At 51.3% G+C, this 24,657-nt stretch overlaps 2 protein-coding genes across 4 annotated transcripts in view; one reads left to right on the top strand and one right to left on the bottom strand.

Moving 5' to 3' along the window:
* The window catches only part of OTOF (otoferlin), an 89,463-nt gene extending 80,980 nt beyond the window's left edge, over positions 1–8,483 (top strand). For all 3 annotated transcript variants that reach the window (XM_070380122.1, XM_070380119.1, XM_070380120.1), the window contains 8 exons: positions 501–661; positions 1,343–1,485; positions 1,868–1,956; positions 3,562–3,660; positions 3,821–4,062; positions 4,354–4,532; positions 4,618–4,718; positions 7,509–8,483. In XM_070380122.1, the coding sequence (XP_070236223.1) occupies positions 501–661; positions 1,343–1,485; positions 1,868–1,956; positions 3,562–3,660; positions 3,821–4,062; positions 4,354–4,532; positions 4,618–4,718; positions 7,509–7,689 (1,195 nt within the window). In that variant the 3' untranslated portion in view covers positions 7,690–8,483. The remainder of the gene's footprint in view (positions 1–500; positions 662–1,342; positions 1,486–1,867; positions 1,957–3,561; positions 3,661–3,820; positions 4,063–4,353; positions 4,533–4,617; positions 4,719–7,508) is intronic.
* Positions 8,484–8,910: 427 nt separating this feature from the next.
* Positions 8,911–24,657, bottom strand: part of DRC1 (dynein regulatory complex subunit 1) — a 38,447-nt gene continuing 22,700 nt past the window's right edge. Inside the window, exons 9-17 of the mRNA XM_005895698.3 lie at positions 17,922–18,056; positions 17,357–17,589; positions 16,559–16,671; positions 15,113–15,202; positions 14,533–14,619; positions 12,003–12,151; positions 10,791–10,934; positions 10,315–10,417; positions 8,911–9,185 (exon numbers count right to left, since the gene is read on the bottom strand). Of these exons, the coding sequence (XP_005895760.1) occupies positions 9,129–9,185; positions 10,315–10,417; positions 10,791–10,934; positions 12,003–12,151; positions 14,533–14,619; positions 15,113–15,202; positions 16,559–16,671; positions 17,357–17,589; positions 17,922–18,056 (1,111 nt within the window). The 3' untranslated portion in view covers positions 8,911–9,128. The remainder of the gene's footprint in view (positions 9,186–10,314; positions 10,418–10,790; positions 10,935–12,002; positions 12,152–14,532; positions 14,620–15,112; positions 15,203–16,558; positions 16,672–17,356; positions 17,590–17,921; positions 18,057–24,657) is intronic.

Here is a 24,657-nt window from a genome sequence, read left to right as displayed (position 1 = left end):
CTTCAGGGGCCAGGACTGCAGGTTCCAAGACAAGGAGAGAGCCAGAGAATTCCAGGACAGAGGAAACAGAGGGAGAGAAAGCGGGCTGGGAGGAGGCAGGAGTGTGCTAGGAAGAGTCCACTGGAGATCTGGCCAGCTGGTGCCACTTCCAGGCTGTGTGACCCTGGGCCAGCCCCTTAACCTCTCTGGTTGTCAGTTTCCTCAGGGAGTCTTTGAAGTTCCAGAGGAGTGGACATAGTCAGGGGGATGGTGCGGCTGCACTCGGGGAGACTGGATGCTCGTCCTTGAGGAGCATGGAGCATGTGGGGCCCGAGCCCAGGGCAGGAGGGATCAGCCTCCAGCAGCCCTCGTGTCTCAGCTGATCCTGGAGCATGAGGCAGGGCTCACTTGCTCACATGGGGCAACAGCCAACCTAAGGAATCTGGCCAGGGCCACTTACTACCTGGGGATGCCCCAGCCACACCCCAAGCCCCACCCAGGCCATGCGTCTCCTCCCACAGACACGGCTACAATATCTGGCGGGACCCTATGAAGCCCAGCCAGATCCTGACCCGCCTCTGCAAGGAGGGCAAAGTGGACGGCCCCCACTTCGGGCCCCCTGGGAGAGTGAAGGTGTCCAACCGCGTCTTCACAGGGCCCTCTGAGATCGAGGACGAGAATGGTAAGGGATGCTGCATGCAGCTATGGGGGTGTCAAGAGGCCATGGAAGGACCCACACATCCTTGTGGTAGGACCACCCCTCTGCTCATCACCGCAGCGTCCCCCTTCTGTCCGCTCAGCCTCTGCCCTTCCTCCCCATCCCACACCGCACTTGCCCACTTGTCCCCTTTCTCTTCCTCTCAGCCTCCCTGTGGGGTAGGAAGGTTCTTCCCCATTCTACAGATGAGGAAAACGAGACCCAAAGGGTTTCAGTGACTTGCCCAAGGTCACTCAGCTTTTACAAGGCAGAGTGAGGGCAGTGTAGACCCAGGTTGTTCTGGCCCTCCCCACCCTTTTGCCCTTGTGGCCCTTCATGGAGAACCAGCAAATGTCTCTGCTGGAAGCTTGTGCCACCCACCTTCAAGGTGCTGGACAGGATGTAGGTTCTTCTCTTCCCTGACCTCGCAGCCCAGCGGGATTCTCGGGTCAGTTTCCCCCCAAGCAGGGAAAACCCAAGGACACAGACCCATCCGGGGCCCATGAGGCACCTGAGAGCTTGGGCTGTTGTTACATCTCCCTCTGAGCCTCAGTTTCCCCATCAGTAGACCGGAGAAGGGGCCTCTGTATGCCCTTGAGCCCCTGGCCCAGCACAGGTCTCTTGTTCTGCTGAGCCCACATATGAGCTGACCTCCGGCACCCACAGGGCAGAGGAAGCCCACAGAAGAGCACGTGGCACTGCTGGCCCTGAGACACTGGGAGGACATCCCCCGCGTGGGCTGCCGCCTGGTGCCCGAACATGTGGAGACACGGCCGCTGCTCAACCCCGACAAGCCGGGCATCGAACAGGTGACTGGCCTGAGTCTGACGTTCTTTGGTATTTGGGATCAGTCCCAGCCTGAATCCATAAAAAGAGATCTCCATGCTATTTGCTGCTTCCCCCAAAGTATTGGGTGCCCCATACACACACACACACACACACACACACACTTCGCTGTAACTACCAGGGCTCGTGTCTTGGCTTTGAGTGAGAATCACATCACCTCTGGTGGAAACCTAGGGTAATCTCCCTCAGAAGCTGCAATTGGCTGTTGTTGACATCATAGGGATTGCTGGCATCCAAGAATGAAAACTGATGCGTCCTGCCAGAACAAAGGTTGGGAGGGAGAGGAGACCTGGCCTTGCTGGGTAGAGGAAGGAGTCACAAGACGTGCCACACCCCCTTCCTCAGGGCCGCCTGGAGCTGTGGGTGGACATGTTTCCCATGGACATGCCGTCCCCCGGGACACCTCTGGACATCTCCCCTCGGAAGCCCAAGAAGTGAGCTGCTCGGGGCCAGCGCCCTTCCCTCCCGGCTCCCCAACGCATCCTTTCTGTAGGAGCCTCCAGGCCCAGGTCACCTTAGTCAGTCCCACGTGGCCTTGTTGGGGGAACAGAGCACCCCACGAAGAGGGCTGTGGGGCCTGCCCTGGGGAGGTCCCCTTGCTGAGGCAAGGGGTCGCACCCCCACTGTGTGGCCAGCAAGGGCCATGAGTTCACACTGACACCCTCCCCGAAGCCTCTGTCCTCACAGACCCACTCCTCCACGGGCACGCACTCGCAGGCAGCATCCTCCCTGGGTTCCCCCACACACATCCACAAGACGCAGAACCGCTGAGAGCTGCTCTGCCCCCCTGATAAAAGTGGTTCCCACTCGAGGCTGTCATTCAGCTCTGCCAAGTTTTATTTAAAACTGATGAGATGTGCAGGGGTGAGTGCCCAGAATGGGCGGGAGGGTGGGAGAGTAGCCAGAACGCTGGATCATGAGCCAAGCCATCTGTCTCTGTTAGTTGACACTGGCCAGGTCACTTTTTCCTCCATGGTCCTCAGTTTTCCCATCTGTAAAGTGGCTGGACCAAGCCACTGCCAGCACTGGACTCGGTGCCTGCAATCAGGGCCCCACATTTCCATTTCACACTGGACCCCACCAATCATATAGCCCATTCTGCCTGGTGGGCTTTCTCAGGTGGCACAGTGATAAAGAATCTGCCTGCCAACGCAGAAGATGTGGGTTCGATCCCTGCGTCGGGAAGATCCCCTGGAGAAGGAAATAGCTACCCACTCCAGTATTCTTGCCTGGGAAATCCCATGGATAGAGGAGCCTGGAGGGCTACAGTCCACGAGGTTCCAAAAGAGTCTGATATGACTTAGCGACTAAACAAAACCAACTAATTCTGCCTGGCACAGGCTCTAGGTAGGACCCTGAGTGTGCTGTTCCATGGCTCGCCACCAGGGGACACCCCAACCCGCTGTGTCTCCAGGACTTGCAGTCCAGGGGCGTTTAGTCCAGCACAGGCCATTGCAGTCGATTTTTAGAGGTTGACTACCTCATTTATCATGACAATTCACTTCAAGAGGAAAATGCCCTTGGGGGGCAAGGGTGTAAAGGAAATCAGATTCCAGGGTGATCCACTGCCAGCTGCTGGGCTTAAATGTACATTTCTGTTAGAGCTGGAAAGGAGCTTCAGGCCTCTGGGAAGGAGGGAATTCCTGACTCTGCATGCCTCGATTCAGCCACGCCCCGAGCAGCCGGCCCCTGCCCCTCCCTGGGCAGCCTCCCTGAGACCTGAGTCAGCTCCCCACCCGCCTGCCTCATCCAGGAGGACTGTACTCTGGGCCCTGGCCTTCTAGCCCAGCTGGCTCTCCCCGCCACCCCGCCCAGTCTGGCTTTTCTCTCAGTAGCCATGATGGCTGGGTGACCTCCTCTGACCCTGGGCCCACGTCTCCTCAACCCCTCAGCTTCTCCCCACATCGACTCTCAGCCCCAGCCTGGCCCAGGCCCCATGCCCATCCCAAGTCCCCAGGACTTGTCCCAGTCACCTCATCTCCAACCCCAGCCTGGTAACCCCCATCCCCACACCTCTAATCAGCCCCTAACCCACCCAGGTACGAGCTGAGGGTCATCGTGTGGAACACGGATGAGGTGGTCTTGGAAGATGACGACTTCTTCACTGGGGAGAAGTCCAGCGACATTTTCGTGCGGGGGTGGGTGAGAGGTCCCCTGGATGGGAAGGGGGCCGAGCTGGGTAAGCCCACCTTCCCGGAAGGCAGGAGAGGAGGGAGAGGACGGCGAGGAGTGGGGGTGCTGTGGGTGGAGAGAGGCCTCTGGGGAGGTGGCTGAAGGGCCACAGGTGATGACCCACAGGTGGCTGAAGGGCCAGCAGGAGGACAAGCAGGACACAGACGTCCACTACCACTCCCTCACGGGCGAGGGCAACTTCAACTGGCGCTACCTGTTCCCCTTCGACTACCTGGCTGCCGAGGAGAAGATAGTCATCTCCAAGAAGGAGTCCATGTTCTCCTGGGACGAGACCGAATACAAGATCCCTGCACGGCTCACCCTGCAGATCTGGGACGCCGACCACTTCTCTGCCGACGACTTCCTGGGTGTGGGGCTGGGACCAGAGCAGTGAGAGGTCCCCTGGGTGGGAGGGGGCCTGAGCTGGGTAAGCCCACCTTCCTGGAAGGCAGGAGAGGAGGGAGAGGATGGGGGGGCGGGGGAGGGGGAGGCAGTGCTGTGGGTGGAGACAGTCCCCACCCCGGGTGTGGTCTCGGGTCTGGAGCAGGTGATGCTCCAGTGGAGGTGGGGGAGGGGGAGGCAGAGGCAGGGTGAGCCCAGCCCAGGGAACCCAGTGTCAGCTGGACCCAGTGTAGGAACTGACTCTCAGGTTGTCACAGGGGCCATCGAGCTGGACCTGAATCGCTTCCCTCGGGGCGCGAAAACGGCCAAGCAGTGCACCATGGAGATGGCCACGGGGGAGGTGGATGTGCCCCTGGTTTCCATCTTCAAGCAGAAGCGCGTCAAAGGCTGGTGGCCCCTCCTAGCCCGCAATGAGAATGACGAGTTTGAGCTCACGGTGGGCCTCACCACTGCTGGCCAGGGGGCAGGGGAGGGCCTGGCCTCTTTCCCGGGCACCAGCATCATTCTGTTCCTCTCTGCAGGGCAAAGTGGAAGCAGAGTTGCATCTACTCACCGCTGAGGAGGCGGAAAAGAATCCCGTGGGCCTGGCCCGCAATGAACCTGATCCCCTAGAGAAACCCAAGTGAGTGCCCTGCGTGCCAGTCCCCTGCTAAATTGGTCCCTGGGGGCACAGGAACAAGAAGGAGGTGCCAGAACCTCTGGTCTTCTTGCCCCCACTCTGTGGGCACCTCTGCCCTCTCTGAGCCTTCCTGGGCCACAGCCTCATTGCAGGAGAGCCTCCTCCCTCCTCCCCTTCCTCCCCAGGATCCACCTCCCCACTCTGAGGCCAGAACACGGGCTATAGTACAGGGAAGGCCCTGTTGAGCTGAGTTGAATGCTCTTCCTACTTTTTGACAGGGGCTTCCCGGGTAGCTCAACTGGTAAAGAATCCGCCTGCAATGCAGAAGACTCTGGTTCAATTCCTGGGTTGGGAAGTTCCCCTAGACAAGGGATAGGCTACCCACTCCAGTATTCTTGGGCTTCCTTGGTGGCTCAGATGGTAAAGAATCTGCCCACAATGTGGGAGACCTAGGTTCGATCCCTGGTTTCGGAAGATCCCCGGAGGAGGGAATGGCAACCCACTCCAGTATTCTTGCCTGGAGAATCCCCATGGACAAAGGGGCCTGGTGGGCTACAGTCCTTAGGGTCACAAAGAGTGGGTGACTGAGTGACTAAGACTAGTGGCTAAGACTAGACTGAGTGACTAAGCACACAGTCTTTGACAAAGGCAAACAGCTGCAGTGGTGGGCTTTGGGGCCCCAGGCAGCCTTGATGGCTGGGGACGGGCGGCACCTGGAACTGTGTGCGCAGCTGAGAGCCACTTTCATTTTGGCCAGGGGCCCTCGCCACACCCCAGCCCTCATCCTCCGTGTCCTTCCTCAGTGCTCCCTCTGCTCCTGTCGCTGCTCTAACCAGCCTGATACAAGCTTCATCTGGTTCTTGAACCCTCTCAAGTCTGCCCACCACTTCGTGTGATACATGCATCACTGGCTGCTTCTCCTCCTCGCCCTTTTCCTCTACTCTGTGCCTGGCTGCCTGGTCAAGAAGATCCTTGGGGTCTGAGCCCAAAGCCTCCTGAGTCTCATACCCTCCCTTCCTCCTGGACCTAGGGCTATGAGCTGGCCAGCATGTGGCACACCCTCACACAAACACACACACACACGAGTGCACACATAAGGACAGCGCAGACAGCAACTTTGAAGCTTTCAAGTGGTATCCTAGACTCAGAACTGCAAATGACTGTCTTGCATGTTTACATATGAGGCCAGAGAGGAAAAGGAACTTATCCAAGGCCACCGCCTAGCAAATCAGGGTAGAGCTAGGACTCAGCCTTGGTTTTCAAATGGCCCATCCAGTGTCCTTTACACAATACCACCTCTTCTCCCAGCGACATCCTGGTCAGAATCGAACCCAGTTCCATTGGCAGAAAGCAGCTGAGTTATGGACAGGAAAGGGGAAAGGCTTTGACTGAGATCAGCCATCCAGCCCTGAAGAGATTCTACCAGCATCCTCCTCCCAACCCGAGCCCTTTCCTGCCCTGCATGGCAGTGAGTAGCTCCACAGCATTCAGTCATCTTGGTAACCAGCCTATGGGGAGCTCGGCTTGGTGCCAAAACTTCTCACGCATTTTCACATCACCCTTTCACCAACCCCAGAGGTGGGGTCTGCTATTAACCCCATGGTACAAGTGAGGAATCCGAGGCTCTAAGACATGCCTCACTTGCCTGTCACCACTGGGACTGGAAACCGGGTGCCCTTGCCCACAACCCCCGGCCTGCAGCCCTGCCTGCACTGATTGGCTCTGGAGGGTGAGGTCTACATCCCCCAGGAGCAGGAAGAGTTTGAAGAAGCATGTTCAGTACTTTGACTTTCTATCTGGACATTTTATAGAATCTATTGTTCTTGTCACACGGTCAACAGAATGTAAGCTCAACAAGCCATCTTTTGGCTGGGTGGCCCTAGAGAAGGTAGAGTAATGATCCAGCCCTGACGCTGGGCAGGTCAGGGTGAGGGTGGCGTGTACCCCGCCCTGGGGATCCTCAGACCCCTGGCAGGGCTTGGTGGGGACAGAGGCCTAAAGGGGGAACAGGTTGGAAACACAAACCTCACTGTGAACACACAGCAAGTGCTAGACCATCCACAATGAACAGCTCAGTAGGGGAGCTTCCTATTGTAATAACCAGAACTGCCTGCAGCCCTGCAACAGCCTCCTCCAGCACTGACCTGCCCTCACTCCAAGTGTAGGGTCGAGGGGTAGCTGCCCAGCTGCCAAAAATGCCATCTAGGCCTCGGGAGGAGCTGGGACAAGTGCCGTTCTCTGCAAAGAGAAGGGGAATACAGGCAGCATTTGCTGGAGCTAAGTTCAGTTCAGTTCGGTCGCTCAGTGGTGTCTGACTCTTTGTTATCCCATGGACGGCAGCACGCCAGTCCTCCCTGTCCATCACCAACTCCCAGAGTTTACTCAAACTTATATCCATTGAGGCAGTGATGCCATCCAACCATCTCATCCTCTGTCGTCCCCTTCTCCTCCCTCCTTCAATCTTTCCCAGCATCAGGGTCTTTTCCAATGAGTCAGTTCTTCATATCAGGTGGCCAAAGTATGGAGTTTCAGCTTCAGCATCAGTCCTTCCAATGAATATGCAGGACTGATTTTCTTTAGGATGGACTGTTTGGATCTCCTAGCTGTTCAAGGGACTCTCAAGAGTCTTCTCCAAGAGCACAGCTGGAGCTGAGATGGGCTCAAACCCTGCCTCCAGCACTCAGTACTCTGGGGACTGGGACCGTGAAGGGGGCCCTCTTGGGGTCTAGAAGGGCTGTGGGGACGGGGTGTCTTGGAGGTGCCACCCCCCTGACCGAGGCTCTCCCTCCCCAGCCGGCCCGACACCGCCTTCGTCTGGTTCCTCAACCCCCTCAAGTCCATCAAGTACCTCATCTGCACGCGGTACAAGTGGCTCATCATCAAGATCGTGTTGGCGCTGCTGGGACTGCTCATGCTGGCGCTCTTCCTCTACAGCCTCCCCGGTTACATGGTCAAGAAGCTCTTGGGGGCGTGAAGGCCCTGGGGGCCCTCCCTACGGCTCCCCTCCTGGGCCTGCACATTTGCCCCGCCTCTGGCACAGAGGCCTCCAGTCCCAGGGGCCTTCCTCCTGCTGGCTGGGCCGGTGACAACAGCCCCCCCACCCTCCCTGCCTGTCCACCCCACCCCAAGCCTACTGCTGACTCGGTCCTGCCCGTCATGTCCCTACCTGCAGGGTGGGGAGTGTGGGAAACTGCGAGAGCCTGCCCCACCTGCCCGAGGAAGCCACCCGAAATCCTCCCCAGGCCTTCCAGCAGAGCACTAAAGCTTTAATGAAATTAACTGAGAATCGAATCATGTCATGGGCTGTGCCCAGGGCTTTAAAAAGAATCAATGAGCAAGCAGCATCACCCTCCCCATCCCTAGATATAATCTTGTGAGGGCACCTGCCATCTTGACCTTGCAGAAGTGATCCCAGATCCCTTCCACGAATCCTGCCAGGCGGCTGCTTCCCCGGGCCACTCCACTCTATCCAGGCAGCCGCAGGCTGGATGCACAAGCCCAGTCCCCGTCCAGCCTGCGGGTTCTGATGGCCTCCCAGTGCTTCCTTTGCCCGGACTAGCCCTTGCAAGCCAGCACGCCTGCAGTGAACCCTGTACCCCACCCACCTGCCTGGCCCCTGATGGGCTCACCCTTTCAGTCCTCCGGGGGCTGCCTGGAGTTTGCACTTGAAGGGCTGCCCACCTCCCGCCCCCACCGCCTGTGTGAGCTGAGTTTCTCTTGGCTGCTTTTCCTCTCTTGAGTGGTGATTTTTCTCTTAATAAAAGAAATCAAACCCTGAGCTGACAAGTCTGCAGTGGGTCAGGTGGGGTGACTGTGGGGGAGGGGTGCACAGGGTCGGCTGGCAAGCTCAGCCCAGGCTGGGCCCCTTTGGAGTGGGAGGCCTTGTGAACCAGGGTTCAAGGTGGGCCTCAGGTACAGGGCTGCCTGCCCAGGCTGCCCCAGGAGGAATGTCACACCACACCCCAGGGTCACAGCCTGGTGGACCCAGGGGCCCCAAAAGCTCACTAAAGCACTCTTAGTGACAGTCTGAAGGCATAGACCCTGAAATGGCCCAAAGCCCCCAGGTACCACCTGTTCCTGGAAGCAAGAAGGGAGCCCTGAGCCACAGTCTCGGCCTGCAGCTGCACGCCTGTTCTCAAATCAGTCTGAAGCCAGGGACAAAGTCCCCTCATGACACAGAGATGTCAGGTGGGGATTGCTCTTTAAAGCGATTCAGACACAACTTTTTAAGACTTTAATCAGGACTGTGGAATCCGGTAACTCCTCTCAGTGCCTTATTTCAACAGGCCTGACAACAACAGTTCTGGAAAATGCAGGGAGTGGGCCCGGGGAAGCCCCCAGGGGATGCTGCCTCCCACACCAAGAGTGATACCAGGGTCGGCCCTACCGAGACAGGCTTTTCGAGATCTGGCTCTATTTTGTGGGGACCCGGAACACCTGAGTCGGAGGAACTTGCAGTTCAGAGTTTATCTGGAAAAGAAAGAGTAATGGTCATTACCCTTCCCCCAGGGTCCACCTCCCAAGAGGCCTCCAAATCTCTAGGAGTACTTCCCCAAAGACTTCCTTCCGTCTCCTGGGCCAGCCTGCATGCACCCTGCCTTCCTCAGAAGCTGAGTCCTGGGCTCCCTGTCTGACTTCTGCTCCAGCACACCAGCCTCTGGTAATGCTCTTAACCTTCCCTTCTGATCCACTTTCTAAAACCCTAACTTCCCCACTTCACCTGCCCATCTGGCCTCGTTCTTCCACGCTCTTCCCCAGCCTTTTGTCCACTGTAGTGTCGAAGGAAGGGTGGCCCCTTATGGTTCCCAAATGACTGAGTCCTGTCTTGGGCCAAGAGGCCATTGTGATCCCCGGGCTCATCACATGCCCTGCTCTGGTGTGGCCGGGGGCCTGAGACCCCCACAGGCCACACATCCCCAGGGCCTGGCATGTGGCTAGCCTTAGTTGATGACTCAGGAGGTATGCCCAGCCCAGTGTTACACCCTTAAGTGCCACATGAAGGATCCCACAGGAGCAGAGCAGAGCCAGCAGCTGTGCTGCCAATGGGCTCTTCCCAGTGGAGCAGACCGTGAGATCCCGTCTCCTGCTAAGACACGGGGAAGTCACCCCAGCTGTCCCTGGAGCAGGTCTGGGTAGGGGGCTGGGGGAAACATCTGCCTCGGTTGGAGTCCCCTTTCCAGGTGTCACATCCCAGGCCAGACCCCAGGGGCTGGCAGAGCAGGAAGAGCCCGAGCTCTGGGCAAGCGACAGAGGCTCTGTGGTTTGATCCTCCTTTTTGTGAAGGGGGGAGAATCACTCCCGCCCTGTCCACCTCACAGACCAGCTGTTAGGACCAAAGAAGGAAATTCCTGTGGAAGGGCTCTGTAAGCTGTGAGGCCAGCACCGGGTGGATCACTGCCTTGCAGAGCCATCCAACAAGCATCTGGTGCCAAAAAGTGTATGGGCGTCAAAGTGACACTAAGATAGCCCGCACCTCGAAGCTGCCTTGCCTCTGGAGGTGGTGGGGAGGGGACGCCTGACCTCTTCCAGCGTCTCCGCCAGTCCCACTGCTGCCCCCTGCCCAGCGCCCCAGTGTCCTGCCTCCCCTCCTGGGACCCACCTTGGTGTCCAGATACTGCTGCAGCAGCTGCTGCAGCTCTGTGTTCTGCCTCTCCAGGGAACTGTTTTCTATCAGCAGCTCAGCCCTCTGGGTTAGGACGAGGCTTTGGGCAGAAAAATTAGAGGCCCGTTGAATCCTCCTCCATTCTCAATCAAGTCGGAGCCAGGATCTCTGCCCTTCTACTCCAGTTGGAGGTGAATGAGGACCCCAGAAGCCTCACCCACCAGGGCAGCCCTCCAGCCCTGAAGGAGCCAGGCCACCCGGAACAAAACAGGGAGGGTGAAGCCGGAGGGTTCGATCCCCCAACACTACATGGCCCCCCACCTGAGTTGCCAAAAGCAGCTTTACTCTCCAAGAGTTCCTGGGACAGGGAGGCAGCAAAGGTGGCCGCTCCAAGCAGGGCACTTCTCCTACCTGCCTGCCCTGGGCCTGCCCTACCTGCCCTCCTCCTCCTGAGCCATGGCATACACACTCACTGGTATTTCTCCAAGGCTGTATACAGAGCATCCCAGAGGTTCAGGGTGGTGGCAGGGATAACCGTAGTCAGGGCCTCCCAGTACTCGGAGTCCTTTGAGTCATCTCGCACAGCTTTCAGCAACTTCACTGGCACCCAAAAGTCCCTGAAGGTCAAAAGCACTGGTATCATTCCCCTCAGCCTGGTGTCACCAGGGCCCCCAAGCAGTGCCCCTCACAGACTTACTGTCACCTTCATCCGATCATGGAAGCACCTCAGAAACAACACCTGCTTATCCATCAAGGTTCCTGATTCTCGGTGATGTTGTCACCGTTATGAAGGAGTGTCATCCACTCCCTTCCTCTCCGTCAGTTTACATCACTGGCTCTATAGCTCACTATTATGTCCATTTCTTCCAAGGATGCTGCCAAGGCAGCTCTTAAAATCTGTTATCTCCTCTCCACACCACCCCCCCTCCCCAGGATAGCCTTCATCCAAGCTATCCCCTCCCACCTGGACAAACCTTCCCACTACGGTCCCTGAATCAGGCATCAGTCGGCCGCCAAAGTCATCTTTCTAAAATGCAAGTCTGCTCCTGGCTCCCTCATGGCTTAAGATCATTTTCTGGCTCCGATCCACCAAAGGGTAAAGACCAAGACCTTGGGGAATTTGGATAAGGTTCTCAAGATCCAGCCTGGCTCCTCTACCCAAGCCAGTCCCACTCCCCAGACCCTTGACCCTCCAGTCATACTGCTCTGTCATGATTCTTGAAGCAGGTCTTTCCCTGCACTGTGACATCCTGAAATGTCCTCCCCCCAGCTCTGTCCACCCAGGAAAACCCAGTTCTGCTGCAGTCTCCTCCTAAAACCCTCTCTGATGTCTCAGATGAAGGTGACCACTTCCCCTCTGAGCAGCCTGACACCTCCATGTGCTTTGACCACTGTTCTGATCACAAAGTATTCTCCCCACAAGGCCTATACACAGTAGTCCCCAACAGGTGTTCGTTAAATAAATGAATGATGAATGGAAACATGCAAATCTCTTCTGTATCTATTTCTTTCATTGCAATGTCCATGGATTCCTCTCACCCCCCCTTCCGGACATCCTTCTACTCACTTCCCCAAGTTCTGGCTCAGCAGCCTCTTCTCCCCTCCTTGTATCTGCTGGGCCCCCATCCCATCCAGCTCCCCTCTCCACCCATTTCTCAGGTAAGCCCTCCAGCACCACAGCCCACCTAGGCTTCCTCAGACTCATGACAAAGGCCTCCAGAATCTTGAGAACGTCGTTGGGGTGGATGAGCTTGGGAGAAGGAGGGGGCTCCTTCTCCTGTGACTTCCCATCCACAAGGCTCCTCTCCTTCTCTGCTCTGAGATCCAGTGGCTCCTGTAGTGGGGACACAGATGCCAGGAACCAGTGTGGACAAAGATGCAAGGGGAACTATGGTTGGAGGCATGCAAGCATGAATGTATGAAGACAGCTAGAAAGAGGAAAAATGGAGAAAATGTTTACAGAAAGTTACAGAAGTTTTGGAAAAGAAAGATGCAGACATTCACACAAAGAAAGAGATAATGAAGGAAAAGAGTGGAGAAGAAGGAAGATGAGACCAGAAAGAGGCAAACAGGGAGCTTCACTACAGTGATAACGGGGGAATCCCCTGGTGGTCTAGTGGTTAGGACTCAGCACTCTCACTACAGGGGCCTGAGTTCAATCCCTAGTTGGGGAACTAAGATCATGCATGCTGGGCAGTGCAACCAAATTAAACACACACACATACACACACACACCAGTGATAACATTCTAGTTTGGTATCCAGTTCACAGGTGTTCATTTTATTGATATGTATAAAGCTTACATGATATAAATATCCTCTTGATTCATAGCACAAATTAAATTTCAATCTTTTAATTTTAAAAAGTCCTTCTACTCCTGCTGTACAGTTCATTCAGTTTACTTCCCACCAGTAAACCAACATTATCAGTTTCTTATATATTCTTCCAAAGAAATACAAATCCATATAAGCACACACTTTGGAGAAGGCAATGGTAACCCACTCCAGTACTCTTGCCTGAAAAATCCCATGGATGGAGGAGCCTGGCAGGCTGCAGTCCATGGGGTCGCTAAGAGTCGGACACGACTGAGCGACTTCACTTTCACTTTTCGCTTTCCTGCATTGGAGGAGGAAATGGCAACCCACTCCAGTGTTCTTGCCTGGAGAATCCCAGGGACGGCAGGGCCTGGTGGGCTGCCGTCTATGGGGTCGCACAGAGTCGGACACGACTGAAGCGACTTAGCAGCAGCAGCAGCAAGCACACACTTTCACTTTTCCTTCCCATTTTTACATGAATGATATTCTACTACGTACATAGTAGAGTTTCACATACCAACAAACCTTAGAGAGCTTTTCACATAAATACCTAAAGAACTTCATTGTTCTTTTTCACAGCTGCATAGTATTCCATTGTATAGATGCAGCATATATTAATCAATTCTTTAAGGATGGAAATCTGGATCGTTTCCAATCTTCTGTCATTTCAAACAATGCCGTGATGAATAAGCTATGATAAACACCATTTCAACTGTATTGAGTACATCAATAGGATAAAATCTTAGAAGAGGAGCACAGGCTAAAGTATACTATACGGTTTTACAGTTGATCCTGCCAAGCTGTCCGCCACAGAGGCTGCAACGATTTACACTCACACCAGTAAACTATGAACATGCCTGTTTCTCAAACCTCAGCCATCACTATCTGCTATCCAACTTATGGATTTTTGCCAACCTGACAAGTGAAAATTGAATTTGAGCACTTTTAATTTGCATTTCTCTAAATATAAGAAAGCCTGATTATATTTTCATATGCTTTAAAGTTATTTGTATGTCTCTTTTAAAAGGTGTTTGATCATATCCCTTGTCTGTTCCACTGAGTGGATGTTTTTCTTATTGGTTTATGAGCGTTCTTTATATATTGAAATTAGCCCTTGTCTGTGATATGAATTAAAAATATTTCCCCCTCCTGTCATCTATATCTTAACTTTGCTTATATCGATTTTTGATCTACAGAACTTTCTTTTTGATGCAGCCAGTTTGCCCTTATTTTTTCTTACGGCTTCTCAGTTTTGTCCCCTCACCCAACTCTTTCTGGATACTCATACTCACTGTGACACTAAAAATACTAAAAGCCTTTTTTAATTCCTGTTTTTAATTTTTATATTAATATTAAAATTTTACAAATTTGTAACATGATGACTTCCTCAAAATAGTCAATTATGATCAAGATAGTTATTAAAAATGGGCCTTGCTTTGCAAGAAAGTATTATGAATCAAAATATTCAGAACTTGGTGAGCTCAGGTCTCATGTGGCTGAGGCCTGGCTTTGAAGGAAGGTCCTGGAAAAGACCCCTTGGGCCTCAGTGTTAAGAACAGGATCTAGCTAGCCTTCCCTTTACAAATACAAAAAGTAACAACGCCAAGGGAAGTGCTAAAATCAGCTTTGATACAAAATCCCCACTACTTCTCCCTAGTGTGAAGGTGCTAGTCGCTCAGTCATGTCCAACTCTTTGCAACCCCATGCTCTGTAGCCCACTAGGCTCCTCTGTCCACAGGATTCTCCAGGCAAGAATACTGGAGTAGGCTGCCATTTCCTTCTCCAGGGGATCTTTCCAAATCACAAGTATTATTCAAAGGTGGCAGTGCCCTCTGGGGATTCCAGGAGAATTTTGAATGCTCTTTTTTTTTTTTTTTTTTTTTATTACACTTCACCTTACCTGGCTGGAAGGTGAATGATGAGTTTGGTATTTGAGGAAGAAGTTAACCAGTTTATACAAGTCATCCTCATTTTCAATTCCAAGGGCCTGAGGAAAAAATAGAATGACTGCATCAAATACCACATTAAGAAGTCCCTCAGCTCCCAAGAGCAGGGGCTGGCTCCCCTCAGCCTCCCTGGTGCCTACCATGACCCAGAGAACAGGCCTTTCAACACCGGAAAGCACAGTGAGTGCGGACACGTACCTCAGAACAGAGAAACAACGCTCAGAACAGCCCCATACAGGCCTGGTGGGCAGGAGCATGCTAAAGGGGGCTGAACACACCTCTGAGTTTAGGGGTAAAGGGGAGAACCTGCGGCTGACAGCTAGGGGCTGGCAGAGGAAGGGATGAGATGGGAGTCACCAACGCAACTCTGAGGCCGATTCTTGGCATGGAGAGTAGGTAAAGGGAGGGATATGACAGTGAGCTGGGGAAGCCCTGGGAGCCTAGCAGCTATTCCAGGGCTGAGGCAGTGCTGGAAAACCCAGGGGGCTGTGTTACACTGGAACCCCCAACCCACTCAGCCTGAGAGGCACTCACCGAGAAGACGGCGTCCAGTCTCAGCAGGTAACACTCGTTCTTCTCCAGGGGCAGGAGTAGGCTCAGCAACTTGCTCTCTATGAGGAAACCCTGAGGAGAAGGGAGACGACATCTCCAGTAGGAGACGGGGTTCAGGACAAGTCCTGCAGCCCGTCCCCCTCCGGGCAATGAGCCAGGGACAACTCCTCAGAGCAGAAAGAACCCCAGGGCCGAAACATCGGGCAGCTGCCAGGCACCCCAGAGGAAGGCCTTCCCGGGAAGCCTAAAAGTCCTTCTCAGGGACGAAGCCGGTCCTCATGATGGACTGAGGTGTCCTCAGAAGGCGCTGACTCACCTGGCCTACAGACCGCAGGGGCAAACACCTGAGCTCCCCACCACAGTCCAGACCTGATCCAGTCCCATTCCCTCCCGCCCATGTCACTTCACCCAAATGCTAGTCCCCAGACTCAATGGACATGAGTTTGAGCAAGCTCTGGGAGATGGTGAAGGACAGGGAAGCCTGGCATACTGTGGTCCGTGGGGTTGCAAAGAGTTGAACACAACTGAGAGACTGAACAAGAGTCCCCAGACATCTCCAGGACACAGCAGTGAGTGCTGATCTGGAGGGGAGGAAGGCTGGAGAGAGATGGAGACACCGGAACAGAACCCAGTATCCGTCAATTGGGGCAGAGAGGGGAGAAGACTGGGTGCACCCCGGAGTGGGAGCAACGCCTGGGGGAGCGCTCCTTGGACAGGAGACTACAGGCAGCAAGCTGGCGGACGGAGCAGAGTGTCGGTCAACTTCCTCCTTCATCGGGAGCTGCCCTCAGTGGCAGGAGATCCCCCTCGTGCCCAAGAACTGTCCCAAGTGGACTGGTGCCTGACAATCTTCGTACCACTTCTTTCCCATCTCAGAAACGAAGACCTAAGTAAACAGCAATTCTGTTTGGGTACCATCGGACTTCTAGCTGAACCAGCTCCAACGAGATTGTTACACCAATTCCAGTGGGTTTTTTAACATGAGTGAAGACATCTTAGGCCTAATACCCTCAAAGTAATTGCAAACTCAGCTCCCAGAGAAAGGCCACCATAGGTTGTGGCCACCCTACTGTCAGATGGATGCAAGGGGGCAAGACTGGGACCCTTTCTCTTGCAGATGAGCATATTTAAGCATTAAAAAAAAAAATGAATTAGCAGGGGTCCCTTGCTGGCATGGACCCACCTTGCTGACCCACAAAGGGAGGACCCCTTGGCCAGCCAGGCCAGCCAGGCCAGCTCTGGAGCATGACAGCTTCTCTACAACCCCATGAAGCCCAGAGCGGGGGGTCCCCCCACAACAGCACCATCCTGTGGGCAGGTCCTCTGCTGCCTCCAGGCCACCTCTGGCCTATCCAGTGTCGTCCAAGGCGGCATTTGAGAAGCAAGGGCAGAAAGTCACAAAGCCTCCCGCCAGGTGCCCAGCCTCACCGACTCGTCACACAGGAGCATCAAGATCTTGCGGGTCGTTCTTGCTGAAACTTGCTTTGGCAGGTCCAGGTAAGTCTCTGATTCCGAGCTGTCCTCATCTGCCCCCTCCTTTTCTGCGAAGGGACATAAAAGAGACAGAAAGAGAAGGTGATTCCTCAGCCTGGTTCACTGTGAGGGACAGTCAAACCACTTTCCTTGTGAAAATGTATACCTTCAAAGGCCTCTTCAAGGCACTAAAGTCACTTTAGCTGATGAAAACCTATTATGTTGGGGGAAAAAAAATGGGAGGGTTGGGGTTGAAATAAGAGATTATCTGGAGAATTCTGGTGCTCCTGGCCAGCCTATAATGCCTCACTCTTCCCAACTGTATCTACCTGGAAATGTCACACCAAAATCCAGCCTTGACCAGGAAGTGGGAGAGAAACCGTGAACCTGTTTATTCTTAGAGATCGATCTAACACATCCACTCTATGGTTTCCAACCCTGCGGCAGTTTAGAAACCGTCAATGAAAATGTAGGGAAAGCAGCTGCTTCACAGAATAACAAGAGCAGCTGAGCCAAAATTTTTCTTCACTAAAATTTACAAATGTTAAGTTTAAAGCTATACATTCCTTGTCTGAAAACAGTACTAAAAACCATGGTACTACCCAGATTTTACCACTTGCTCAAAAGGTAAAATGAGATAATACACATGAAAAGATTTTGAAAAGTGCAAGACAGCAGATTGCTGGTGGGAATACATGTTCTCAGAGGCCCCTCCACTCCAGCCTGCAGATGCTCTGACTCTGTTCCGGTCACCTGCTTCCATCAGGACTTCCTCTAAGATCTGTGTGGCGGACTTCTGCTGCTGCTGAGAAATTGGCCCCACGTTCTTTAGGAACCAGAAGTCGGGTGCCATCCAGGGGAGCCCTAGATGATGGGTACTGATGATTCTGTCTACATCAAAGGCTCTGTTTATCAGGTCCTTCGCCTCTTCTTCATTCATCAGCCAAATCTCCCGAAACCGCTTGTCATCAATGAGAGCAAAATGCCTGGGAAGGAGAGTGACCGATGGTGGTCAGCTGACACCAGGGCTGGACTGGTCCCCCACATGCACCCCCAGCTAGCAGTAGGGCAAGAATTGAGGCAGAGCTGGGGGAAACCCTGGACCCAGCCCCATCTCTGAGCCCGAGATTCTCACCTACGAGAACAGGCAGGTGACATGCAAGTAAAGGGACAGGAGAGACAGCAGAAAAGATTCTCTAGTGCCCTGGCCCAGTTCACAGGCGATGCCACACGTGAATGGAATCACCGTCACTACCAGCTCAGCTCCCACAGTCCCCCTCCTGGGACACATGCCTTCGGACCCACGTCCCTGAAATACCTCATGGCTTTCTGAAGCTCCTTGAATTGCAGCACCAGGCGTTTGTAGTCTGAGGTTAGGGACTGGTTCTCCTCCTGAAATTGCTTGACCTGCTTGTTATATTTTGATCTCAGATTGTTAAGTACATCATGCAGGCTGAGTTGAAGAAGTGGGAAAAAAAAGTTAGTCTACCGCTGAACTAAGGCTGCAATGTATGTTCCGTCTACCTGCTATCTACTCCACTCAGTTCTATAAAACCTAGGCTCAGACTTGTGGAAGGTGCAGGAAACCCTCCCAAATATTTTCCCAAACACACCTACAACTGTGGTCAAGGAAAGGAAAGCAATAGGCGGTAATAGAATCATCCAGAACTAAATGCATTTGAAACTATCCAGAACCTCAAACCCACCAAGAGGTAGCCTCTTATTCAAGAGTGTGACTGAACTGTCCTCAACACAGCACTTGTCGGGGGCCACATCTAGTGCTGACTCACAGATTGAAATAACCTCCCTCAACTTCTGAAGCAAGGAAAACAGAAAGGAAAAACTGCACCACAAGCCTGTGATATACAAGTGCCCCATCCTGAAAGAGCTGATACTATTAACTAGTCCACTAACTCATTCATTCATTCAGTCATTCATTCATCAAACATGAAAGGTCTCTTTTGTGCCAAGGATATGTTGGAATACCAAGATGAATACAAGGATATGTCTGAGTACACAGCACTATCAGTGCAGCCAGAGACAAAGACAAACGCTAATTACAGAACTGTGTCAAGAGTGCTATGGAAGAGCTTCACACAGGGTACCAGGGGAAGGAGAGGGGGTTGGTCAAAGGTTCCAGCACTAGGAGAGACATGGCCACAGCATGACGAACACAGGCAGGCCACCGATGCCCAGCTCACTGCTAATAGGAGTTCTGTAACTGGAAATCTGTCACATGAAATAACACAGGCATGGCTTTCAGAACCCAGACCAGACTTCAGACTTCATGCTACTGAACAGTAGCCCCAGTAACACAGGAACAGGAAGGTTTGTGGACTGACATAGTTTCAGTTTAAAAATTCTAAAAATAAAATTTTCCCCTTCAAGCATTATTCTGAAATTGTCAGAAGATCCCTGGGGACTTCCCTGGCAGTCTAGTGGTTAAGACTTGACCTTCAGTGCAGGGAAACTGGGTTCAATCCCTGGTCAGGAAGGGAAGATCCCACATGCCTCAAGGCCAAAAAAGAAACAAAAAACCTAAAATGCAAGCAATATTGTAACAAACTCAATAAAGATTTTAAAAATGGTTCGCATTAAAAAAACCTTTAACAACAAATCAGAAGTCCCCCATACACAAACACTGATCATTCCTATTTTCACATTCAAAAAATGAGACATTCTATAAGATAACTGACCTAGACTTTTGATTTCACCCCCACCACACTCTCACACACATACATCAAGAGAAGAGGATACAATAAGTATATAAGCATCATGTAAAAAGGAGGTTGGCAGGTGGAAGGGTGGGGGGAATCTCATAGATCAGAGAGACTTAAGGAACTTAATTTAACAACGTGATGCAAATGCCTGGATCTAGATGAGGTACTAGTTTAGTAAAATCCTCAGTAGTAAAGAATCTGCCTGCAATGCAGGAGACCTGAATTCAATCCATGGGTCAGGAAGATCCCCTGTAGAAGGGAACAGCAACGCTCTCTAGTAGTCTTGTCTGGGAAATTCCATGGACAAAGGAACCTGGCAGGCTACAGCCTATGGGACCGCAAAGAGTCGGACACAACTGAGCGCCTAACACTTTTCACTGCAAAAGATGTTACGTGCTAAGTCGCTCAGTCCTGTCTGACTCTTTGCGATCCCATAGACTCTAGCCTGCCAGGCTTCTCTGTCCATGAAATTTTCCAGGCAAGAAAACTGGACTGGGTTGCCATTTCCTTCTCCAGGGGATCTTCTGGATCCAAGGATCAAACCTACAGTCTCTTAGGGTCTCCTCCATTGGCAGGCGGGTTCTTTACCACTGTCTTTGGACAAATGGGGGAATATGAATGTGATCCAGATATTTAGATGAAATGAAATTTGTTGAAATGAAAAGGTGGAGGTTATTGACTTTTTAAAAAGAGATTACAAAAGAGTTGCAGTATGATATCATATCTGTATATTAATAGAGAGAGGGAAAGAAATACACTTAATCTCTGATAGTAAGAATATGGTATTTTTCTGTCTTTATCTTGGCTTCCCTAGTGGCTCAGTGGTAAAGAATTTGCCTGCCAATGCAGGAGCCACAGTAGATGTGAGTTTGATCCCTGGGTTGGGAAGACACCCTGGAGAAGGAAATGGAAACCCACTCCAGCATTCTTGCTGGGATAATTCCATGGACAGAGGAGCTTGGTGGGCTACAGGCAGTAAGGCTGAAAAGAGTTAGACACAACTGAGCACATATGTTTTTATCTTACTTTCACTTGAGGTATTTTCCAATTTTGTATAATGCACATGTACTGCTTCTGTAATTACAAGTTGAGATTTATTCTCCAGATAGCCCTGCGCACACGCAAAGTCACACACTGACATAAATACTGGGTTGGCAAAAAAAAAATTAATTTGGGTTTTTCTGTAAGATGTCACGGAAAAACCCAAAGGTCAGGGGCGGAGGCCGGGAGGAGCTACCCCACGCCCCCATGCCCAAGGCCAGGGGCAGAGGCCGGGAGGAACAACCCCACGTCCAAGGAGCGGTGGCTGCACTGTCACAGAAGGGCCTAGAGGAGCTATCCCACGTTGAAGGTCAGGAAGGGCAGCGGTGAGGAGATACACCTCGTCCAAGGTAAGGAGCAGTGGCTGCGCTTTCCTGGAGCAGCCATGAAGAGATACCCCACGCCCAAGGTAAGAGAAACCCAAGTAAGATGGTAGGTGTTGCAAGAGGACATCAGAGGGCAGACACACTGAAACCATACTCACAGAAAACTAATCAATCTAATCACACTAGGACCACAGCCTTGTCTAACTCAATGAAACTAAGCCATGCCCGTGGGGCAACCCAAGACAGGCGGGTCATGGTGGAGAGATCTTACAGAATGTGGTCCACTGGAGAAGGGAATGGCAAACCACTTCAGTATTCTTGCCTTGAGAACCCCATGATCTGTATGAAAAGGCAAAATGATAGGATATTGAAAGAGGAACTCCACAGATCAGTAGGTGCCCAATATGCTACTGGAGATCAGTGGAGAAATAACTCCAGAAAGAATGAAGGGATGGAGCCAGAGCAAAAACAATACCCAGCTGTGGATGTGACTGGTGATAGAAGCAAGGTCTGATGCTGTAAAGAGCAATATTGCATAGGAACCTGGAATGTCAGGTCCATGAATCTAGGCAAATTGGAAGTGGTCAAACAAGAGATGGCAAAAGTGAATGTTGACATTCTAGGAATCAGCGAACTAAAATGGACTGGAATGGGTGAATTTAACTCAGATGACCATTATATCTACTACTGCGGGCAGGAATCCCTCAGAAGAAATGGAGTAGCCATGATAGTCAATAAAAGAGTCCGAAATGCAGTACTTGGATGTGATCTCAAAAACGACAGAATGATCTCTGTTCGTTTCCAAAGCAAACCATTCAATATCACAGTAATCCAAGTCTATGCCCCAAGCAGTAACGCTGAAGAAGCTAAAGTTGAACGGTTCTATGAAGACCTACAAGACCTTTTAGAACTAACACCCAAAAAAGATGTCCTTTTCATTATAGGGGACTGGAATGCAAAAGTAGGAAGTCAAGAAACACCTGGAGTAACAGGCAAATTTGGCCTTGGAATACAGAATGAAGCAAGGCAAAGACTAATAGAGTTTTGCCAAGAAAATGCACTGGTCATAGCAAACACTCTCTTCCAACAACACAAGAGAAGACTCTACACATGGACATCACCAGATGGTCAACACTGAAATCATCAGATTGATTATATTCTTTGCAGCCAAAGATGGAGAAGCTCTATAAGGTCAACAAAAATAAGACCAGGAGCTAACTGTGGCTCAGATCATGAACTCCTTATTACCAAATTCAGATTTAAATTGAAGAAAGTAGGGAAAACCACTAGACCATTCAGGTATGACATAAATCAAATCCCTTATGATTATACAGTGGAAGTGAGAAATAGATTTAAGGGCCTAGATCTGATAGATAGAGTATCTGATGAACTATGGAGTGAGGTTCGTGGCATTGTACAGGAGACAGGGATCAAGACCATCCCCATGGAAAAGAAATGCAAAAAAGCAAAATGGCTGTCTGGGGAGGCCTTACAAATAGCTGTGAAAAGAAGAGAAGCAAAAAGCAAAGGAGAAAAGGAAAGATATAAGCATCTGAATGCAGAGTTCCAAAGAATAGCAAGAAGAGATCAGAAAGCCTTCTTCAGCGATCAGTGCAAAGAAATAGAGGAAAACAACAGAATGGGAAAGACTAGAGATCTCTTCAAGAAAATTAGAGATACCAAGGGAACATTTCATGCAAAGATGGGCTCGATAAAGGACAGAAATGGTAGGGACCTAACAGAAGCAGAAGATATTAAGAAGAGGTGGCAAGAATACACATAAGAACTGTACAAAAAACATCTTCACGATCCAGATAATCACAATGGTGTGATCACTCACCTAGAGCCAGACATCCTGGAATGTGAAGTCAAGTGGGCCTTAGAAAGCATCACTATGAACAAAGCTAGTGGAGGTGATGGAATTCCAGTTGAGCTATTTTAAATCCTGAAAGATGATGCTGTGAAAGTGCTGCACTCAATATGCCAGCAAATTTGGAAAACTCAGCAGTGGCCACAGGACTGGAAAAGGTCAGTTTTCATTCCAATCCCAAAGAAAGGCAATGCCAAAGAATGCTCAAACTACCACACAATTGCACTCATCTCACATGCTAGTACAGTAATGCTCAAAATTCTCCAAGCCAGGCTTCAGCAATATGTGAACCGTGAACTTCCTGATGTTCAAGCTGGCTTTAGAAAAGGCAGAGGAACCAGAGATCAAATTGCCAACATCCACTGGATCATGGAAAAAGCAAGAGAGTTCCAGAAAAACATCTACTTCTGCTTTATTGACTATGCCAAAGCCTTTGACTGTGTGGATCACAATAAACTGTGGAAAATTCTGAAAGAGATGGGAATACCAGACCACCTGACCTGCCTCTTGAGAAATCTGTATGCAGGTCAGGAAGCAACAGTTAGAACTGGACATGGAACAGCAGACTGGTTCCAAATAGGAAAAGGAGGACGTCAAGGCTGTATATTGTCACCCTGCTAATTTAACTTATATGCAGAGTACATCATGAGAAATGCTGGACTGTAAGAAACACAAGCTGGAATCAAGATTGCCGAGAGAAATATCAATAACCTCAGATATGCAGATGACACCACCCTTATGGCAGAAAGTGAGGAAGAACTCAAAAGCCTCTTGATGAAAGTGAAAGTGGAGAGTGAAAAAGTTGGCTTAAAGCTCAACATTCAGAAAATGAAGATCATGGCATCCGGTCCCATCACTTCATGGGAAATAGTTGGGGAAATAGTGGAAACAGTGTCAGACTTTATTTTTTTGGGCTCCAAAATCACTGCAGATGGCGATTGCAGCCATGAAATTAAAAGACGCTTACTCCTTGGAAGGAAAGTTATGACCGACCTAGATAGCATATTCAAAAGCAGAGACATTACTTTTTCAACAAAGGTCCGTCTAGTCAAGGCTATGGTTTTTCCTGTGGTCATGTATGGATGTGAGAGTTGGACTGTGAAGAAGGCTGAGCGCCGAAGAATTGGTGCTTTTGAACTGTGGTGTTGGAGAAAACTCTTGAGAGTCCCTTGGACTGCAAGGAGATCCAACCAGTCCATTCTGAAGGAGATCAGCCCTGGGATTTCTTTGGAAGGACTGATGCTAAAGCTGAAACTCCAGTACTTTGGCCACTTCATGTGAAGAGTTGATTCATTGGAAAAGACTCTGATGCTGGAAGGGATTGGGGGCAGGACGAGAAGGGGACGACAGAGGATGAGATGGCTGGATGGCATCATTGACTCGATGGACGTGAGTCTCAGTGAACTCTGGGAGTTGGTGATGAACAGGGAGGCCTGGTGTGCTGCAATTCATGGGGTTGTAAAGAGTTGGACATGACTGAGCGACTGAACTGAACTGAATACTTATCTTGGCATTATTTGCAACAGCAAGGGTTTAGAAGTCAACAAAATGCACAGCAGTGTGGGCCTGGTTGAGTAAATCCTAGCATATCTATGCAGTGTTATATAAGACACCGTAAGAAATAACGTGAACATTCTCTATGAACTGGTATGGAAACATCGTGAAGATACAGAACAATGTGTACAGGATGCTATTGGTTGTGTAAAACCAGACGGGCATGAGACTTTGTGTTTGCTTGTATGTGCATAAGGAAATTTTGGAAAAAGGAAAAGAAACGAATCCAGAGGTGGGACAGAGGACCCAGACAAAAGACGTATGGGAGACAGACTTTTTGCTGTAAATTCTTTTCGTTTTGCTGTAAACTGCTTGTGGGGTCAGGAGGACAGAACCGGTTGAATGTATCCCGTTTTCAAAAAAAAAAAAAAAAAAAACACCTCTTTTAATAAGAATTAGTTATGCGTGCATGCTAAATCGCTTCCGTCATACCTGAGTCTTGTGACCCCATGGACTGTAGCTTACCAGGCTCCTCTGTCCATGGGGCTACTCCAGGCAAGAATACTGGAGTGGGTTGCCATGCCCTCTTCCAGGGGATCTTTC

Source organism: Bos mutus, chromosome 11 (assembly GCF_027580195.1).
Source record: "Bos mutus isolate GX-2022 chromosome 11, NWIPB_WYAK_1.1, whole genome shotgun sequence".
In the NCBI taxonomy this organism is placed as follows: domain Eukaryota; kingdom Metazoa; phylum Chordata; class Mammalia; order Artiodactyla; family Bovidae; genus Bos; species Bos mutus.
Note: the sequence above shows the minus strand (reverse complement) of the source record. Positions and strands in the feature narration are given on the sequence as shown.